Raw genomic sequence first — 22317 nt, 5'->3', positions numbered from 1 at the left:
GATTCACCCTGTTATGTTTTAAAAATTTTGTTAAAAATCCAATCCCATTAAGCCAAACACACAGGATAGACTGCACCCACAGTGTGGATGTACATAGAGTTTCTGAATTTATTACTATTAATCTGTGTCTTTATTAGGTACACCTTACTAGTACCGGGTTGGACCCTCTTTTGCCTTCAGAACTGCCTTAATCTTCAGTGGCATAGATTCAACAAGATACTGGAAATATTCCTCAGAGATTTTGGTCCATATTGACATGATAGCATGACGCAGTTTTTCGGCTGCACATCCATGATGCGAATCTCTCGTTCCATCACATCCCAAAGGTGCTCTTTTGGGTTGAGATCTGGTGTCTGTGGAGGCTATTTCAGTACAGTGAAATCTTTGTCATGTTCAAGAAATCAGTCTGAAATAATTCGTGCTTTATGACATGGTGCAATATCTTGCTGGAAGTAGCCATCAGAAGATGGGTACACTGTGGTCATAAAGAAACGGACATGGTCAGCAACAATATTCAAGTAGGCTGTGGTCTTGACACGATGCTTATTTGGTACAAATGGTAGAAATCAGTAGAAATCGAGACTCACCAGACCAGACGTTTTTCCAATCTTCTATTGTCCAAATTTGGTGAGCTTGTGCAAATTGTATCCTCAGTTTCCTGTTCTTAGCTCGCAGGAGTGGCACCTGGTGTGGTCTTCTGCTGCTGTAGCCCATCTGCCTCAAGGTTTGATGTGTTGTGCGCTCAGAGATGCTCTTCTGCATACAGTACCTTGGTTGTAACGAGTGGTTATTTGAGTTACTGCCTTTCTATCAGCTCGAACCATTCTGATGCTCGGTTTGAACTGCAGCAGATCATCTTGACCATGTCTACATGCCTAAATGCATTGAGTTGCTGCCATATTATTGGCTGATTAGAAATTTGCTTTAACAAGCAGTTGGACAGTTGTACCTAATAAAGTGGCCGGGGAGTGTATATATAAACACAGTGCATAATGTAAATACTGTTGAAGACAAAATTATTATCCCTCATGTGAAATCATAACTCTTTTTTTAAATATGTCCCAGGAGATGTTTAACAAAGCAATTACACTTTTATAGTATTTTATATTATTTATGTTTATCATGCGTCCGAAATTGCCTACTACTCAGTAGGTACTGCATTTGAATTTACTACTCGACCATTAGAAAAGTAAATTCTATATAGAATGCATGCGGGTAATATGAATGGAACTTGGACATACTACATCCGCCATTTTGTCAGGATCACATGACCAACTTGCATCAGTCGCGTCGCTTTACTCCCATTCATGAATTCTCTCAAGGTGTGTTATGGGATAGCATAGTGTCCATGGGATGCGCACCTCAGAATCTCGCCAGAAGTAGTAGGTCATACAGGTACTTCTCACATAACATTTTTTAAATATCTATACAACTCCGCTCACATACTGTTTTTAGCAAACTATATAGTATAGAAGTATGCAATTTCGGACACAACTAATATTATCCCACTTTTTTTCGAATTTGAAAAAAAATGATTGGCTACAGAACAAACCACTGTTGTCCAATGACTTACCTAATTAACCAAGTTAAGTCTTTAAATTGAACTTTTAGCTAAATATTAGTATCCCGTAAAATATTATGTACTATCATCATGGCAAAGACAAAAGAAATTGTTATTAGAAATCTGTATGTTTAAAAATATGGCCACCTTCTGGTTTTACCCATGCTGTCCTCCCACCCAACAAACATGACTATGATTTAACTGAAGGGTCCCAGAAACATACTGTCCCTAGTAGAGATGGGTCTTCAAAGCGCCTTGAAGCTGACCAGAAAAGAACAGAAGCAAGCCAATGGGTAAATGATGAAAACTATCCCTGAACTGTTGGGTGAAGACTGCTCTAACATTTTGATCTGTAGATTGGGCTTACTTTAATCTGAAAAGTAAGTTGTGACATGTTGCCAAGGATGGTGACCTATACCAGTGTTTCCTAACCCTGTTCCTGAAGGCACACCAACAGTACACATTTTCAACCTCTCCCTAATCAAACACACCTGAATCAACTTATCATAACATCAGAAGAGACTCCAACACCTGAAGTTAATGGGTCAGAAAAGGGAGACATCCAAAATATGTACTGTTGGTGTGCCTCCAGGAACAGGGTTGGAAAACATTGACCTACACTAATCATTTCTGTTCTGCTTTTAATTCATCCAAGTGCACACACACAGCAGTAAACACAAACTGCAGCACCCAGGAAGCAATTGCCTAAACAGCCACTATGTTAAGTACTAATTACACCAGATCAATCAATGCTTTACTCAAGGGACTCACTTCAGCCATGGGATAGAGTTACCACCTACAACCTTGACAGGACTCAAACCTACACCCTTCTGATCACACGTCCAACTTTTTCACCATTAGGCCACAGCTGATGGTGTTAGGGTTGTAGGTAGTGGAAGAGATCAATCACTGCCTTGCTCAAGGGACTCACCTCAGCCATGGTATTGAGAGTGGTGAGTCCCTCAAGCAAGGCACCGATTGATCTGGTGTAACTAGTACTGAACATAGTGGCTGTTAATGCAACCAGACACAGATGAGACTGACTGGAAACAATGAATCAGGAGCAGCCACTGGGAAGACAGACTCTACAGACCCCAGGAAAACAGACCTAACCCTTATTCTGACAATTTACTTGCCAGCTTAGAGATTCGTGGGTTATATTATGGGTTATCAATAGTGCAAGTGACTGGTGATTGTTTTGGTGAACTCTGTATTGTGTGATTAGTTTGACTAACACTGCATGATGCTAAACTTAACCCAGACTTGCTGACCGACAGTTCTTAACGACACTTCCCAAATCGTACATTTTCATGAAACGAAACTTTTGGTATCCTTCAAATGTGATTGCGCAGCGTTTCATTCAAGTTTCACAATAGCAGACTTGATTTGGCCGTTATATAAAGGAAAGGCAAGATGTTTTGTAATTCATTCAGTTGTGAATTGCGTCCTTGTCAATGCTGTTTCTGACATCATGTTGCTCCTGTGGCCTCTACTGTTTCTTCAGGTTTCTGCACTGCGCCGGACCTTGTTTGGTAAGTAAACCTTTAGATTATAAGTTTAAAATACACTGTTGTTTGCAGTGTTTAGGAGGATTTGAGGTTTTTTAACACTATCACTTCTTAACCTAAATATTTTAATCTCTGGCTGAAGATAGCCGACCAAAGCAGCTGTTGCAGGAAGGAAGAGTAAGACTGGTTGGAGGTCTTCCATCGTCTGGCCGTGTGGAGGTCTACCACGATGGACAGTGGGGTACGGTCTGTGATGATGGATGGGATCTGGCTGAAGCACAGGTGGTGTGTCGTCAGCTGGGTTTTCCTGGAGCCATATCTGTTGCTACTGGAGGACAATATGGTGAAGGTACAAATTTCACAGTGCAATTTGACCGTCACCTTTAAACCTTAAGACTGTATTTAATTTGACCAAAATGCTGTTGATGTGTTTAGGACCTGGTCAAGTCTGGTTGGATGATATGAACTGTAAAGGCTCAGAGAGCATATTGTCTGAATGCAGCTTCAAAGGCTGGGGTGTTTCTGACTGCACACATAAAGAGGATGCAGGAGTGGTCTGCGTGTCTGGTCAGTTCAAAAGAGAGTTACCTTTATGTCCTCTCATGTTTCTTTTATTTATACTATTCTGATATGTCTGATTGCATTTTCTTTCCAGGTAAAAACACAACCAGCATTCGACAGATGTCTGTGGACAACAGTCTGGGATTGTCAGATGATCTTGGCCTTCTGTTTGACAGTGAAGATGGTTGTGATTTCACCATTGCTGTACGAGATCTCAGTGAAGAGGCTGAATTGACTTTTTGTGTGCACCGTGTGATCCTCATGATCTATCCAGAGCTAAACTTAACACATGACACCAGAAACATCACGGTGGACATCAGCCGGACTTGCCATACTCATGTCCCGAGATTTCTTAGGTATATTTTTTTCTGAAGGTCACTTCACTTCAGAGCTCAATGAAAATTTTGAGAACTGCTATAATGACTGTAAAATCAGTGTTAAATACCTATGTTGTCTGAACTGTTTTACCTCAGGTATTTGTACACCCGTCAGATTGATGTCTCCACAACATCAGCTCAGTGTCTCCATCAGCTGGCGTTCATCTTCGGAGTGCAGAAGCTCATGGAGGATGTTGGCAGGGTCTTCACTGCTCTCATTCCTGAAGACAACACCTTCCAGACTCAGGTGTCAATGTACGAGTATAGCGTGCGCACAGGTGACCTTGTCCTCCAGGAGAACGTTCTTCAGTATCTTTCCTGGAACTGTGAGTTCCTCATAAGCTCTGAGGTGTGGAGCACCATCTCATTTGACATGATGGATGCTCTGCTGCAGCGCTCAGACCTGATTGTGAAGGACGAAGCTGTTCTTCTTGAAGCTCTGGAGAGATGGATCCAAGACAAAGGTGACAAGATTAGTACAGATAAACAGGTCAGCCTCCTGAATCACATCCGCTTCCTCTTAATCCCAGTAGATAAACTCTATGACTTGCAATTTTCCTCAAGTGCTCTTCGTCAGAGTAATGAGAAACTGTTTCTAACTGGACTGCTCAGAGGTTTTCAGTTCAATGCTCTTCCCTTCTCTAAGATTAGAGATCAAGTGGTTAAATTGAGTGGTAATTATATACCCAGAATCTACACTGGAAATGAGTGGAGTCTAGTTTTGAATGTGAGCACTGTCAATAACCAACGCTACAACTCTTATGAGTACGGCTATGACCATAGGTATGGCCAAAATAACAGAATAGAAAAATATTTCTCCACTCCTGCACACCCTAGTGCTCTTTACAGAGGGCAAATGATCCAGTGGCAAGCCCAAGTTTTTCGTAGTGTTCAGGACTGCCGAAATAGCGGCATTTCATGTAATTCTGTGCCTCTCGTAAGATTCCTCGCAACTAGCAGTCAGTACAGTTACTCCAGCACCATTCGTTACAACAACAGGTTGGTTCTTACCTGTAAGAATCAAAACAATGTCTTCCATGTGCAAGACTTCAAAAACAACATGGCGGTGATTCCAACTAACAGCAGTATGGGCCTGCCGAACCCCTGTCCGGATGACTACAGCTTCAGATTTGTCGTGCGTCCACAGTACATCTAAATGCTCAGAGATTTGACCTTTGGCAGTTTCCTACAAGCGATTAAATCTACTAAATGAAATCAAGTCTCTTTTTATTAAAAATCTTATTCATTCTTGAGTGATTTCTGTCATTTGTTTTAGTTGATTCTAAACCTTTCATTTCAATTAAAAGCATATGCTTAATTTTCATGCTTATTGTGCATATCAAAGACCAAATAAAAAGTTCTTTCATTATCTCTGTGAGTTTGAGTCTTCTTTCTAACTCTTCTAACCAGTGTTCATTGTCAAGAAGCATATACCATCTTTAGAATTTATTGAAGAGCCTTTGACAGCAGTGATGTTGTCTCATTTTGAAAAAATAAATACTCAATAGCCGCATTTCTGCTATCGGGCCAGTGCGAGCCAGGGCTTTAATCGGGCCAGGCCGGGCCAATAGCCCGGGAGGTTGAGAAATGAGGCCGAAATCATGTCGCGTTTCCACTGTCGGGCTAGTTGCTCGCAGCGCATCACGCAAACACCGCCCCCAGAACGTCCCCCGAATCAAACGTCACACAACCCGTCACACAACCCGCCCACTTCAGCGGGAACAAAAAACTCAAATTATAACCACAAACACAACCTGGCATCTCTACGAGAGCTGGAAGATGGAGAACACCGAAGCGATTGCTTTTTTACTGTTTGTGGTCTGTTGGTGTAAGGCCAGACAGCGATCCCTGGATAAGGACATTCGAGTTCGGCGGCATTTCGAACACAGATTTTGGCTGCAAGGCGCAAAAGAGCAGCCGAGCGACGAGAACGACGATAGCAAAACAAATGTAAGGGAAGAAAGCATCTTGTCTCCTCTTTACCTGACAGGAAAACTCCGCCTTTGTACGTAACCCCGTCCCGAAGCCCCAGTTGGCCCTCCTTGGCCCAAGGTATTCGGCGGGCCGAAAAAGGCCGGACGCTGGCCCCAAGGAAGCCCCGCTTTGGCCCGATTACGCCCCGGAAGTGATAGTGGAAACGCGACTGGCCTTGGCTCGCCCTGGCTCGCTCGCTTAAGGCGAAACGCGGCTATTGAACATTTGATTTTGGTCGCTTTATAATTTACCAAATATTCCCAATGCATCTATTTGTTGCAATAAGCCCCAAGTCCTAAACCCCCTGCATTTTAGACATTGTCAAAGCACAAGGCATTGTGGACATGATCATAATATAAACTGTAATATATTTCTTTCATTGAATTTGAGATAATACACCCCCTGATTTATTACTATTAAAATTAATTTTCCCACATTCTGATATATTGTTGAAGATACCCAGAGTATAAACATCAGGAAACTCCTGATTTACTCAAATAATAAAACCTGATTGGTTCACATTTGTATACTTGCACAAACCAATGGAGCTTTAATGAACCAGAAGTGGCACAGTCAGACTACGTAAGCAGGCCAAAAAACCAAACCAAAGCCAATAAACTTATCTGCAGTCATTCAGCCCCTTATAAATGCAATTTCTTCCGCAAATGCTCCTAGCAATTCGTCTGAATCCAAAAGGTTAATATAATTCATTCATTCACTCATTTTCTTTTCGGCTTAGTCCCTTTATTTATCAGGGGTTGCCACAGCGGATTGAATCGCCAACTTATCCAGCATATGTTTTACGCAGTGGATGCTCTTCCAGCTGCAACCCATCACTAGGAAACACCCATACATTCTCATTCACACACATACAACTACAGACGATTTAGAGAACCTGTACCGCATGTCTTTGGACTTGTGGGGGAAACCGGAGCACCCGAAAGAAACCCACGCAAACAAAGAGAAAACAAAACTCCACACAGAAATGCCAACTGACCCAGCTGAGGCTCAAACCAGCAACCTTCTTGCTATGAGGCGAGATCGCTACCCACTGCGCTACCATCACCAAATTATTGGGGGAAAAGGGGTCCTGGTTTTGTTCACAGTGGTTCAGGTTATCGTGGAAGAGATGGGTTTTTGGTTGTCGTTTAAATGAGCAGTACATGTGGAAATGGGACAGTTTAGGAAAGTGACTTAATGCATCTCTGTGATGGTACCACAAGGCTATATTCAGTTTTAGCTTTAGTATTATCAGTATTATCAGTTTTAGCTTTAGTAATTCTAGTTTAGTCACTGATTCGAGTCCAAGCTGGACCAGTTGGCATTTCTGTGTGGAGTTGCATGTTCTCCCCGTGTTGGCGTGGGTTTCCTATGGCTGCTCTGGTTTCCCCTAAAATCCAATGACAGTCCAAATACAATCCAAATACAATCCTATAGGTGAATTGGGTAAGCTAAATTGGCTGTAGTGTATTAATGTGTGTGAATGTGAGATTGTATTAATGTTTCCCAGTACTGCGTTGGAGATGGAAGGGCATCCACTGCATAAAACATATGCCGGAATAGTTGGCGGTTCATTCTGCTGTGGCGACCCCTGAAAAATAAGGGATTAAGCCAAAGGAAAATGGGTAAATAAACAATTCTAGTTTAGCAGGGTTAACAGTGTCGACCAAATCAATATTTTATGTTTGCACAGCTTACATAATTACATTAACTCTTGTTCCTCTTAGAAATCAAATTGAAGTAATTGTTTTAGGAAAAATTCTAAAATATTTAGACAAAGGACAATTTTTTGGCAGGTGATTTTATGTCCCATTTGAAAAGATGTTGTTTGTATACAAACATGTTTTGACTGATGTGTTTGGTTGCAAAAAAAATCCCTATTTACAGGCCTAAGTTTTCAGTCTTCAGTTTTAGGTTTCATTTACTAGAATAGCCTTGCTCCACAGTTTCAACTTCATGACCCTCCTTTCTGCTTTCTGTTTCCTTTCTTGCATCGCTGACCTGAATTTCCTTCTAAAACAAATGTACGTCAACTGCATGATCTTGTGTTACATGTAAACTTTCCCACATTTACTTTATCTTCATTTTACTTTTCTTGTTTCCATATTTAATTCCATATTCAGTATTTAGTTTAAGAGATTTTTTTTAAATGTCTTACAGTTTAATTCCTTATCTGTGTGTGTGTGTTTTTAAATGAAATTGTTCAGATTTATTTATTTATTTATTTGGCCTTTACTGAAAGTCCATAATTCAGTGTGTGATATTTTAATAACAGAAACAACACCAACTGGCACAAATGAAGCTTAAACGAACAGGACAAATTTTGGATCAATTTAGAGCATGTCAAGGGGCTGATGACATCATAGTCTATAATTTAATGTGTAATATTTGTATATCAGAAACGGCACATCTTTCACCGACACAAACTAGCACAAAAAAAAAGTGGAATATTTTAATAACGGAAACAGCACAAATGGAACTTTCACTAGCATGAACAAAGCACAAACAAACGAGACTATTTTGGTTAAATTTGGAGCATGTTGAGGGGCTGGTGACGACATCGCCCATAATTAATAGTGGAATATTTTAATAACGGAAACAGCACAAATAGAATTTTCACTGGCACGAACGAAGCACAAACAAACGAGACTATTTTGGTTAAATTTAAAGCATGTTAAGGGCCTGGTGACGACATCGCCCATAATTAAAAGTGGAATATTTTAATAACGGAAACAGCACAAATGGAACTTTCACTAGCATGAACAAAGCACAAACAAACAAAACTATTTTGGTTAAATTTGGAGCATGTTGAGGGGCTGGTGACGACATCGCCCTATAATTAATAGTGGAATATTTTAATAACGGAAACAGCACAAATAGAATTTTCACTGGCACGAACGAAGCACAAACAAACGAGACTATTTTGGTTAAATTTAAAGCATGTTAAGGGGCTGGTGAAGACATCGCCCATAATTAAAAGTGGAATATTTTGATAACGCAATTTCACTAGCATGAACGAAGCACAAACAAACGAGACTATTTTGGTTAAATTTAAAGCATGTTAAGGGGCTGGTGAAGACATCGCCCATAATTAAAAGTGGAATATTTTGATAACGCAATTTCACTAGCATGAACGAAGCACAAACAAACGAGACTATTTTGGTTAAATTTGGAGCATGTTGAGGGGCTGGTGACGACATCGCCCTATAATTAATAGTGGAATATTTTAATAACGGAATTTCACTGGCACGAATGAAGCACAAACAAACGAGACTATTTTGGTTAAATTTGGAGCATGTTGAGGGCCTGGTGACGACATCGCCCATAATTAAAAGTGGAATATTTTAATAACGTAAACAGCACAAATGGAACTTTCACTCTCACGAATGAAGCACAAACAAACGAGACTATTTTGGTTAAATTTGGAGCATGTTGAGGGCCTGGTGACGACATCGCCCATAATTAAAAGTGGAATATTTTAATAACGCAAACTGCACAAATGGAACTTTCACTCTCACGAATGAAGCACAAACAAACGAGACTATTTTGGATAAATTTGGAGCATGTTGAGGGGCTGGTGACGACATCGCCCATAATTAATAGTGGAATATTTTAATAACGGAAACAGCACAAATGGAACTTTCCATCTCACGAACGAAGCCCAAATGAATACTATTTTGGTTAAATTTGGAGCATGTTGAGGGGCTGGTGACGACATTGCCCATAATTAATAGTGGAATATTTTAATAACGGAATTTCACTGGCACGAACGAAGCACAAACGAAAGAGGCTATATGGGATGAATTTGAAGTATGTGGGGGAGGGGGGGGTGTCACTGAATGACCTACAATTATTATTTTGACCTACAATTATTATTTTCATATCTCAAAAACCAAAACAGCAAAGAAAATTCTATTTTTGCAGTGCAAACCAGCACAAACGGAGTCCAAACGATTGAGACTATTTAGTCAAAGTTTTGTGTTGGGTGGCGGGCCAACTTTACGGTGGTACAAAACCTCACCTTATAAAAAGTTACTAGCCTAGTGAGAGACTTTGTACCTTTATTTCAAAATGTGTATGAAAAATCTTTAATATAATACTAATATGTGTCAAAAACACGCTAAATTCCACAAGATCTTTTATTAAGTGATAAAAGCAAACAGTCAGGCTTGTTCGAATAGATGTTGGGAGTTGAGAACGTCCTCTTTGCACTATATGCATTTTTTATAGATTTTAAGCCCCTCAAATGGGCTTTGTTTGCACATGTAAGTCAGGTTATCTGGTTTTGTTTACACATATTTGATTGGACGGAGCTAGACCATGTGTTCTGTGAAGTATTGCACAATGCTTGACCCAAATTTCTAGATATTTTCTTCAACGAGAACTTTTTGACCTGTTTTGAACAGTCTCAAGCAAGTATGATCAAGTATATTATATGGACATTGCTGCTTATTCATGTGTCGGCTCAGCGTTGGACTCTGTTTGGTTAGTATACAGTATAAACTCGCAACTGCTTTAAAATTGAATAGATTTCCTATATTGGACCCAATGGAACTTTTTGCATGCCTTAAAATATTGCACATTTGTGCATGTAATTTAAATTGAAGTAGTTCGTAAATCATGCTACAAATAGTGTACAACGTAGCTAATCTAATCCTCTTTCACTTGGATATTCTTGGTTGTGGCTTGAGCACTTTTTCATGAACCCCTTAAATAAGTTTATGGCATATGGCAGATGAGCAATCAAAGCCTAAGAGTGTTGTGAGACTGGTTGGAGGTCTTCCATCGTCTGGCCGTGTGGAGGTATACCATGATGGACAGTGGGGTACGGTGTGTGATGATGGCTGGGATCTGGCCGAAGCGCAGGTGGTGTGTCGACAGCTGGGTTTTCCTGAAGTCATATCAGTTGCTCCTGGAGGACAATATGGTGAAGGTACAAGCACAGTCTAAGGGAGAGAATTAGAATGTTATATATTGATGCTTCACACTGTGCTAAACTGCAATGTCATTTTAAACACTGCTTGCACTCTGGGTTAAAGAAAGCATTCAATTTAGATGTGGGGTCAGTGCTGGGTTTTTAAGGAAATCCTGGATATTAAGACTTGTATGGGTTAATATAATATATATTAAGTCTCATACTGAAATATGTAGTAGAAAATCAATAGAGGAATTACGTTATTTAAAAACATACGCATATATTTTTGACTACAGTGGGTGCCATTGATTTAGGTGCCATGAAATACACTCTGTGTCAGTGAGCCACTGCCCGTTTGGCTGTAAATAACAAGTACCAAGTAAATACGGAGAAAAAGCCCCCCTGAATTATCAGCCCCCCTGTTTATTTTTTCTTCCCCAATTTCTGTTTACAGATTTACAGAACACATTTCTAAACATAATAGTTTTAATAACTGACATATCTTGGTAATATTTGACTATATTTTCAAGAAACTTCTATACAGCTTAAAGTGACATTTAAAGGCTTAACTAGGCTAACTAGGCAGGTTAGGGTAATTAGGCAAGTTATTGTATAATGATGGTTCGTTCTGTAGACTATCGAAAAAAAATAGCTTAAAGGGGCTAATAATTTTGACCTTAAAATATTTTTAAAAATTAAAAACTGCTTTTATTCTAGCTGAAATAAAACAAATAAGACTTTCTCCAGAAGAAAAAATATTATCAGACATACTGTGAAAATTTCCTTGCTCTGTTAAACATCATTTGGGAAATATTTAATAAAGGAACAAAAAATTTAAATGGGGCTAATAATTCTGACTTTAACTGTATATATATACAGTCAAGCCCGAAGGTCTTCTCCCAAAAGACAATTAGAAGATGTCCAAGAGATATCATTGTGGGAAGAAACAGCCTGATCTCACGAGAAATCGTACGAGTTCATTTGTACGAAATTGTACGATTTTAAAAAGGAGGCGTGGCACCTAACCCCGCCCCTAAACCCAACCGTCATTGGGGGATGAGCAAATCGTACTAACTTTTATGAATTAGATCGTACGAATTCATACGAATTAGCCACTAAATCAACAAGTTACGAATTGCCGTGAGATTGCGTTGGAAAAAAATACGTCTCAGCTTTTATTTGGGTCATTATCACTATAAAGTGCCTTTGACGTCCCACAAGATTGAATCAGTCATTTATGAACACAATGCGAAATAATAAAATTCTGATGTTTTAATATGATTGGTTAAACCTTTACACACATGCAGGTAGAATTGTAAGAGTTTTGAAATATGTTTTTGTCAATTTGTTTGCCAAATTCTTTCATTGAATAGGTGTGATTTGTCCATGTCCCACACACAGCTCAGCCAACTTCAGTGAGTCTAAAAAGGAGCTAAATTAGATCAAATTAAAAAGATCTTTAAATCTTCTAATCATCTTTAACAAAAATCAAGTTATTTGATAAAATAAGCCATTTTGATAACTTTTATTTATTTTTGTCATAATATTATTAATCGTTTTGCACGTGTCCTTGAAGTTGCTGTGGTAAATGCCCCTTTAAGAAACCCTCTGAACCTTCAGAGGAGGTTAAAACATCTGCTGTGCACACAGTAACTATCTACACTTATGTTTCCTATTTTTTCTCATATTGTGTTTGAAACTGAATGTTGTCAAGCTTAACATGTCCACCCTGTCATAATGAAATATTAATTAATATAAAAAAACAATCTATTGTCCAGCCTGTCACAAATCCTTGCTTGGCAGGGTGGACATATGCATTGTTATTGACACTTTATTGATTTATTTAATATTTTATTGTTAATTAGTTAATGTTTTTATGTCACAACACTTATACACACACACTACACCAGTAGATGCGATACATAAGTGGACAATACAAACATTTTGGCAATATCTGTCTCAGTCTATATTAAGGATATCCTTTTAAAGTCCATATAATGGAGCTTGACTATATTGATATACTGATTTGACAGTTTGAAATAAAAATACATGCCAGTGTCCACCCTGTCATCTTGTTTTCAACCGTCATGTTTAACTTTCATAAAAATAAGCTAATTATTTATAACCTCAGCAAAACATCTTGTGTTGTGTGATTTCTTAATCAACCAATAAGGGCCAGTTAATACTGTTTCAATTCAATTCCCCTTTATTTGTATAGCGCTTATACAATGTAGATTGTGTCAAAGCAGCTTCACATAAAGGGTCATAGTAAATAGGAACAGTGTACTTCAGTTTGTAGTGTTTAAGTTCAGTTCAGTTGAGCTCAGTTCAGTGTGGTTTAATAATCACTACTGAGAGTCCAAACACTGAAGAGCAAATCCAACGATGCGCAGCTCTACAGATCCCAAACCATGCATGCCAGTGGAGACAGCGGAGAGGGAAAAAAAACTTTACTAAAGGCGGAAGTGAAGAAAAAAAACCTTGAGAGAAACCAGGCTCAGTTGGGCACGACCATTTTAATTTCTCCGCTGGCCAAACGTCTTGTGCAGAGCTGCAGTCTCAGTGGTGGAGGCTGGAAGCTGGCCTCAGCGAAGACTCGTCTGTCTCTGGAGCATCACAGGAATCAGTCTCATGTTCTCCACTCTTCCATGACCATCACAGTAGCTGCTCAGGATTCGGCCTGGTCCAGGATATGAAACCTTGGGATCATCTCGTCGTTGGTCTTGGATCGAATCAGTGACTCTGCATAGTCTGAGGGCCTCGGGAAGAGTATCCCCAGGTGGAGGTTACTGTTTGAAAGTTAATATTTCAGATGTTGGGTTTTATTTTGAAAGGAACGCGCAACGATTGCATATTTTAATGGGAAATGAAGGTTTTGTCCATTATTTCATTATTATAAATGAACTTTTTCCATAATTTATAAAGATAGGTTGGTAAAGGGACACCATCTTTCTGAAAATATACATTTTATAATCACACAGCAATGAAAATATACTACTTTGAATATGTTCATGACAGGGTTGACACAGTTTGAGGTTTGTTTACTGATTTCTGCTTGCAGATTATGTATAAAAAATGCAGGAGCTTGACCAACATTACTTCTCCCAGCCTAAGGTCCAATTAATATAACAACTACGTGGTCAAATCGAAAATCTAAACCTTTGTATTTTTGAAAATTCTGACATCTCGAAGCTACTTTATAGTGACAGTGACCCATTTACATTTGAACAAAAAGTATTCAGTGGCCCACCAGCACAGAGTTTGGGCACCCCTGTTATTGATGTTTAGTCTTTAACCTTGGATAAATGATGAGCAGTGTGAAAGAAGATATGATTACATTAACTAGGGCTCAGACGGCTATTGTGATGATACAGTTTTGTTCTGTTCGTGCTCTGTTGTACTTTTAGGCTCTGGTCCAATCTGGCTGGATGATCTGGACTGCAAAGGCTCAGAAAGCGTATTGTCTGATTGCAGCTTTAAAGGCTGGGGCGTCAATGACTGCACACATAAAGAGGACGCAGGAGTGATTTGCAAGACTGGTAAGACGCCTACTGGATCATGAAGAAATTATGCTTGAGTGTGTAAATGGATGTGACCTTGTGATGCTGTATTGTAAGATTCATTTTGAGCACTATGTAACATTTCTGAATATCAGATAACTGAATATGTGTGCCCTTCGATGGCTACATGGCATCTCTGCCACTAGATGGTGATGTTTTTACATGCCCTTTCATAAGTACATTTTTTCCAATGATTTATTGTAGTCTCCCAAATTTATTTAGAGAAACATAGACATTTGACAATTTCTGTGAAACATTTACATCTAATTTTAGTCATTTAGCAGACGCTTTTGTCCAGTAAATCAGCTAACAAATTAGGAAGGCATTCAATGATTCATTATAAGGAGGCTATAGGCAAGAATGCTACAGAAACAAAGGTTCTAATATTTTTATGGTAATAACAAGAGTTTAGGTGGGGACAGAAACTGGGAAAGGACTTTTTTAGGACTTTTAGATGTGCTCAAGTGCCAGCAGAAGTGATACATTTCAAATAGCCAATTGAATGTTCCCTACTAAAAAACCAGCTTAAACCAGCCTAGGCTTTTAGCTGGTCAACCAGGCTGGTTTTAGAGGGGTTTTGACCACTTCCAGGCTGGTTTTCAGCCATTTCCAGCCTGGTCTTAGCTGGTTAAGCTGGAAGATGACCAGCTAAATTCAGCTTGACTAGCCTAGCCAGACTGGGAGCCCAGCCAAAACCAGCTATGTCTAGCTTAAACCAGGCTGGTCAAGCTGGTTTTAGCTGGTAATTTTCCAGCTTGACCAGCTAAGACCAGGCTGGAAACCAGTCTGGAAGTGGCCAAAATCTCTCTAAAACCACGCTTAGGGTGGTTTAAGCTGTTTTTTTTTTCAGTAGGGTTACCATTGAATTAGTAGTTTACAGTAAATGAGAATGGGAAGTTTGTGCCACCAACAAGGGATAGTAACCGAAAAGGTTCTGGAAAGTGATTTAGTGATGGTATCACGAGATGGCGCTCACTTACCAATTGGAGACTCCTGGAGGGGGTTTAGACTTGAAGAATCAGGTAGAGGTAGGAGGGTGCAAAGCCAGTGTCTGTTCGGTAAGCCAGTATCAATGATTTGAACTGGATGCAAGCTTCAAATGGTAAACAGTGTAAGGAGATGAAGAAAAGTGTGGTGACTTTCTTGGGCTTGTTGAAGACCAGATGATCTGCAGAATTCTGGATCTTTTGTAGAGGTTTATGGGTGCAAGATGGGAGTCCACAGTAAAGTACAGATTACAGTAGTCCAGCTAAGAAATAGAAATTTCTGGCAACAAATAGAATAGTTTGCAGATGTATTCAGTGATTGCAATTGTTCACTGTAAATATTGTTTTACAAAAAAAGTTTCGATAAGTTCCTTAAGTTAAAATAAAAAGGTAACTGTTAAAAATCAAAAATGATATCTCATATTGCACAGACATGTGCATAAACATTAAGAGTGAATTTCCAGAAATTCTGCACTTTCGTCTTGTACTTGAATGTTAAAATGGCCCTCGTATGAGTTGTCAGTCACTGCAATCGCCCCCAGCCAATTTGAGTTTGAGACCCCTACCTTAATGTGTTTTGGTTATGAAACAAAGTGGGCTTACCTATGAAAATTAGTTTCCTCTGCTAATAATTATGTGTCAACTGTCACAAGATGTTTCTACAAAAGGCAAATAACTTGCGTTTCTATTATTTATATCTGTTTGCATTTGCTTTCCAGGTACAAACACAACCAGCATTCGTCAGATATCTGTGGATAACAGTCTGGGATTGTCAGATGACCTTGGTCTTCTGTTTGACAGTGAAGATGGTTGTGATTTCACCATTACTGTACGAGATCTCAGTGAAAAAGCTGAAATGAATTTTTGTGTGCACCGTGTGATCCTCATGATGTATCCAGAGCTAAACATAACAAGCAACTCCAGAAACCTCACAGTGGACATCAACCTGACATGCCACTCTCATGTCTCTGCTTTAGTCAGGTAACTCGAAAGTCAGTTATTAATGGGATAAACTGGAATGTACTGCTATGGCTCTAATTTATAAATAAATAAATGACTTTCATTTATTCAAACAAGTTTGAAATATTAAGAGAACAGTTTAATTTTGTATTATATGATCAGTGAGAGCGACCCCTTAACATATCTTAAAATTAAAGATCCAAACGCAAAAACATTTCCATTGTTCATGGCACATTGACTGAATTTTCTCAGTCTTTAAGAATGTAAATAGTTTAGCTGTTGAAATGAGCATAAATTGATTCAAACCATTTCACACACTGATGCAAAAATGTATATTTCACAAATTATTGGCATCACTGGTTCTCATTCATCCAGCCACATGGCTATAAGATGTTGTGCTCCTGGATCATTTGCTGGAGACACCTTTAAAAACACCTAAATGGCCAGTGATGCATGCTGATGTACCCACAGTAATGAAACGCTATTGTATGTATATCATTGTTACCCTCATTCTGCAACTCTTCACCACTCCTTTGAAACACTACCATGCTAAATTGACAAAAAAAATCCTAAGAAAGATCAGAAACTTTTAACTTGGAAATGTCTAAGCTAAACATAAGGAAAGCATCTTGCTCTTCTCGAGTGGCGGTTCTAGATTAGAGTAACTGGGGGGGCCGGGCAGGGGCCACTTGTACTTTCGGGGGCACATTTTAACATACATCACAAACTACTTAAACATTAATTCGAAGTCTTTTTTTCATGCATTACTCTGCAGTCTTCATGAACAAGATATTAAATAACTTAAACTCAAAATAATCTCCCTTGTTAATTTATTTGAGAAGTAGATTTGTACTGGTGTAGGATAACACATTTCTAACGCTCAAGTACATCAAGGCGCATTGTTGCACCTGTATACTTTAACAGATAGACCTACAGTTGAGGTCAATTTATTATGCCCTCCCATTCATTTAAAATAATGTTTGCCAAGTGATTAACAAACCAAGAAAAATGTCACAGTGTTTCCTATAAAAAATAATTCTTCTGGAGTCATAATAAGTCATATTTATTATTGTTTATTTCTTGAATAAAAGCAGTTTTTAATAATAATAATAATAATAATAATAATAAACTATTTTAAGGTAAGTAGCCTCCTTATGAAATATTTAATGTGTATGTTTTGATATACACAACAAATCAGTTACAAAATAATTTGACTACTTATTCCAACTTTCGTGGTTAACATAACCTAATTAAGTCTTTAAATTATACTTTAATCTGAATCAAAGACTATAAAATACTTAAAGGGACTTTGAATAGAACTGTCTTGCAAAATAACTCGTAAAATATTAAACACTGACTGTCACCATGGGGAAGATAAAAAAGTAGTTACTAGAAATTAGTTAAACTATTATGTTTAAAAATGTGTTGTAAATAAATCATGTGTTGACTCGTGCTTTATGTCACGACGGAAATCAAAACTGAATGAAGGCTAACTAAAAGAGTTGAATACTTTTACATGAGCGTGAGCGTGACTGAATTTGATCAATGACTTATTTGATCAATGTGTTACATCTTGTCACATGTTGCAGTGCCCTCTTTTGGACACTTGAGGGCACTAGCTTGTTTTGTAGTTTAACTTCATTTCCTACAATCCTTTGCACTTCTGATTGTATTCTGTTTCAGCTGTTTCTTGTTTGTTAATTTAGCCCTGTCTTCATAAACCCTTTTGTCTTGTGTTTTAGTTGCCTTAGGATTTTGTTAGCACCTCATGCCTGGTATGTTTGTTTGGTTATCTAGTTTTGTATTTGCTTAATCTTGGATTCTTGTTTGTTTTTTGTTAACATTCCTACCCTGTTTTTGTAGTCGCCTATTTTGGGATTTTTTGTTAGTTCTTTTGTCTGGTCTCAGTTCTAGATTTTTGTATTTTGTTTGTAGTTCCTGTGCTGGATTAGGAAGCCTTGTTTTTGTCAAAATAAATTGCTGCACTTGGATTTTTGTGTTTTGTGACTCTCCACCTCGTGACACATCTGTTCTCCGGTACTTGCCGACTGTTTGTAAATTCAAGACTGCCTAACGTAAAATTATGTACACTAGATTTCTGATTAATAATGGTCTCTGCATAGCCGAGGACTTCCCATATTAAAAGTGTCAATCACCATTGAAAACAGAAGTCTAATATAATCAACAGTGGACATTCAACATGACTGAAGTTGAATCTTATTACCTGTGTCAATTTGGAGGTTAACTTCTGACGAATGCCGGGAACTGATGCGCGCAGCACTGTCACTGACAGAGAGTGCAAGTGCACGCGAAAGCAGAGGGAGCGAGTGCCCGAGAGAGCGAGTGCATGTGACACTTAGAGCGCGCGAAAGAGACCTCAGTCATATCTCCGCAGTCTGCCAGCAATGGCTGATCTTGCTTCTCCGTGTTTGCGTTTTGACACAAAACTACGTGTCCAAATCTAGAACCGCCACTGCTCTTGTCTTTTGGTGTGTGGTTGATTATTAACAGAGGAGGACACATACGCACTGTCTGGTGGTTTAGGTGGTTAGGGTTAGTCACTTATGCCACTTGAATCTGTTAAGTAGATGCAAGCAAGTACCGTTTCTTCAGTACTCTCTGGTAGGTAGAAGAAAAGCAATGGAGGACCCTTCATGGATTTGTACCAAAGAGTGGCAAGGAAGTTATCAGTGGAGTAGCTTGCTACTTTTTTATTACAAAATAGCTCTCTCTTCAGCAGGTTCCATTTCTTCTCTGTGTAAACATGCGAGTTGCTCAATCTGGATTTCAATCTGTGTAATGGATTTCAAGTGTTTGTGACAAAAAGACTCTTTACCTAGCAAATAAAACAGACAACTACAATTCTCCATGGGATAATGAGGATCTATGTTGTGTACCTTGAATGAATTTAGTAGCAGTTTTGCAGTTCTATCAGGTTTATGTGGTTTGTGATCTGCCATCAAATGGGGGAGCTAGACAGAGACCCAGAGATGAGCCATGACAATGCCCATTGTGGAGTTTAGGGAAGAGGAGGCGAACAGCAAGGGCAACATTGTGAATCCAGGGAGATCCTTAAGCAACCGAGACAGAGGCTGAGGGCCGATGTAAAGTCAAGGGGAATGAAGAGCCCAAAGGAGCCAGAGAGAGGGATTAACCACAGCTAAAGAAGTCCAGAGGTGGATGCAGGTGCACAAATGATCAAGGTGGAGCCAAAGAGAAGAGCCAAAGAGCCTGAGGGAGCTGGTGGGCCAGAAATAAAGGCAAGGGAGTATGAAGCCAATGGTTTAGAGGGCCAAGATGGAGACAGCGGGTTCTCAGACAGGGGTAGTGCACTGGTGACTATAAGTCCCAAGGATAATCCTTACCAGAAGGTGGAGTTGGCTGAGGGTGAGATGAGGGGGTTATAGGGGCCAGCAGAGACTGGATGATTAAATGAAGGTGGTGAAATCACCAGAAAAATGAAGTTTTTAGTGTGGTCCTTGAGGGAGCGAGCTACATGCAAAGAAAATCAAATGCAGGGACATCCATTAGGGAGGGGGAAACAAACAAAAATATTAACATTTTTGTGGGACACTTATTTTCCCCCGTCCTACCTTACTAATCGAAAAACAGGAAGCCAGAGAAGCGAGGGCAAATTACACATTGATGTAATATGTTCTCACACTGCCATGTAAATAACAAACTAACTACTAATGACAGGAAGCAACAAATAGGAACAAAAAACAGGCATGACACATGACAAGTATAAAAATATATTGAGCGTAACACTTATATTTTCTTTTTTTTTTTTTTAGGTATTTGTACACCCGTCAGATTGATGTCTCCACTACATCAGCTCAGTGTCTCCATCAGCTGGCGTTCATCTTTGGAGTGAATAAGCTCATGGTGGATGTTGGCAGGGTCTTAACTGCACTCATTCCTGAAGACAACACCTTCCAGACTCAGGTGTCAATGTACGAGTATGGCGTGCGCACAGGTGACCTTGTCCTCCAGGAGAACGTTCTTCAGTATCTTTCCTGGAACTGTGAGTTTCTCACAAGCTCTCCAGTGTGGAGCACCATCTCCTTTGACATGATGGATGCTTTGCTGCAGCGCTCAGACCTAATTGTGGAGGATGAAGCTTTACTTCTTGAAGCTCTGGAGAAATGGATCCAAGACAAAGGTGACAAGATTAGTTCAGATAAACAGGTCAGCCTCCTGAATCACACCCGCTTCCTCTTAATCCCAGTAGATAAACTCTATGACATGCAATTTTACTCAAGTGCTCTTCGTCAGAGTAATGAGAAACTGTATCTAACTGGACTGCTCAGAGGTTTTCAGTTCAATGCTCTTCCCTTCTCTAAGATCAGGAAGCAAATAGATAACACGAGCAGTGAGTATCTACCCAGAATCTACACTGGAGATGAGTGGAGTGTATGCATCAATGACACAACTGTCAGTAACCCATATTATAATTATAATTACCATGGCCAAAACAACAGAATCAAGACCTTTTACAGTCCTGCACACCCTAGTGCTCTTTACAAAGATCAGAGGGTTGAGTGGCAAGCCCAAGTTTTTCTTACTTTCCAGGAATGCTTTAACTATGGCATTTCATGTAATACCTTTCCTGTTGCAAGATTCCGTGCAACTGGCAACCAGTACAGGTACTCCAGCACTATTCGCTACAAAAACAGGTTGGTTCTTACCTGTAAGAATCAAAACAATGTCTTCCATGTGCAAGAATTCAAAAATGACATGGCAGTGATTCCAACTAACAGCAGTATTGGCTTGCCGAACCCCTGTCCAGATGACTACAGCTTCAGATTTGTTGTCAATCCACAATATATCTGAATGCTCAGAGATTTGCTTTCCTACCATCATCTCAGTATTCATTCGAATTTAGTACAATCAAATCTACTAAATTCAGTGAGGTCTCCTTTTTAAAGTTGTTGTTATATCGAGTGGCATTTGTCATTTGTTTCAGTTGATTTGAAACAGTTTCTTTCAATATTTCAGAAATAAAATGCCTTTAAATGGGTACATCAATGATAAAATAAAAAATACATTTTACATCATATCTGATTTCGAGTGTGAGTTCTTTTACTGTTTAATGTTAAGAAATTTAATTTTCAAAACTAATAAAATTGTCAAGGCGTCACAGAGGCGCAGTGGGTAGCATGATCGCCTCACAGCAATAAGGTCGCTGGTTCGAGCCCCGGCTGGGTCACTTGGCATTTCTGTGTGGAGTTTGCATGTTCTCCCCGTGTTCACGTGGGTTTCCTTTGGGTGCTCCGGTTTCCCCCACAGTCCAAAGACATGTACTATAGGTGAATTGAGTAAGTTAAATTGGCTGTAGTGTATGTGTGTGAATGCAAGAGTGTATGGGTGTTTCCCAGTTTTGGGTTGCGGCTGAAAGGGCATCCGCTGCGTAAAACATATGCTGGATAATTTGGCGGTTCATTACGCTGTGACCTGATTAATAAAGGGACTAAGCCGAAAAGAAAATGAATGAATGAATAAAATTATCAGTTAATTACCCACAACACTTGGCTGTTGATAGCCATTGAAGGAGCAGCAGAAGTTTCTCTTTTTGAAAGAATAAGAAATAATCACGTTTTTTTTTTTTGACTCTCACAGTCACTGTATTGCCATCTCCAGGTTGAAGGAAAGTCCTTACCTCAGGTGGAGGAGTTCGAGTATCTTGGGGTTTTGTTCATGATTGAGGGCAGAATAGAACGTGAGATTGACAGGCGGATTGGTGCGGCAGCAGATGTACCAGTCCATTGTGGTAAAGAAGGAGCTGAGCCGAAAGGCAAAGCTCTTGATTTACTTGTCAATCTATATTCCTACTCTCACCTAGGGTCATGACCAAAAGGACAAGATCTCAGATACAAGCGGCCGAAATTTGTTTCCTTCACAGGGTGGCAGGGCGC

General features: G+C 39.4%; 2 protein-coding genes across 2 annotated transcripts; both read left to right on the top strand.

The window, feature by feature from the left end:
* The first annotated feature begins 2847 nt into the window (after positions 1-2847).
* Positions 2848-5376, top strand: LOC130221711 (galectin-3-binding protein B). Its single transcript, XM_056454291.1, has 5 exons — positions 2848-3093; positions 3212-3418; positions 3505-3636; positions 3725-3986; positions 4104-5376. The coding sequence occupies exons 1-5, from the start codon at positions 3033-3035 to the stop codon at positions 5161-5163; spliced, it is 1722 nt and encodes a 573-aa protein (XP_056310266.1). The 5' UTR covers positions 2848-3032; the 3' UTR covers positions 5164-5376.
* A 4955-nt stretch (positions 5377-10331) lies between these two features.
* On the top strand, positions 10332-21461 carry lgals3bp.2 (galectin 3 binding protein, tandem duplicate 2). The gene is made up of 5 exons (XM_056454290.1): positions 10332-10466; positions 10717-10914; positions 14304-14435; positions 16162-16423; positions 20197-21461. The coding sequence occupies exons 1-5, from the start codon at positions 10400-10402 to the stop codon at positions 21233-21235; spliced, it is 1698 nt and encodes a 565-aa protein (XP_056310265.1). The 5' UTR covers positions 10332-10399; the 3' UTR covers positions 21236-21461.
* Positions 21462-22317: the final 856 nt, after the last annotated feature.

This window comes from Danio aesculapii, chromosome 3, assembly GCF_903798145.1.
Source record: "Danio aesculapii chromosome 3, fDanAes4.1, whole genome shotgun sequence".
NCBI classification, from domain to species: Eukaryota; Metazoa; Chordata; class Actinopteri; order Cypriniformes; family Danionidae; genus Danio; species Danio aesculapii.
This window is presented reverse-complemented; position numbering and strand designations above follow the sequence as displayed.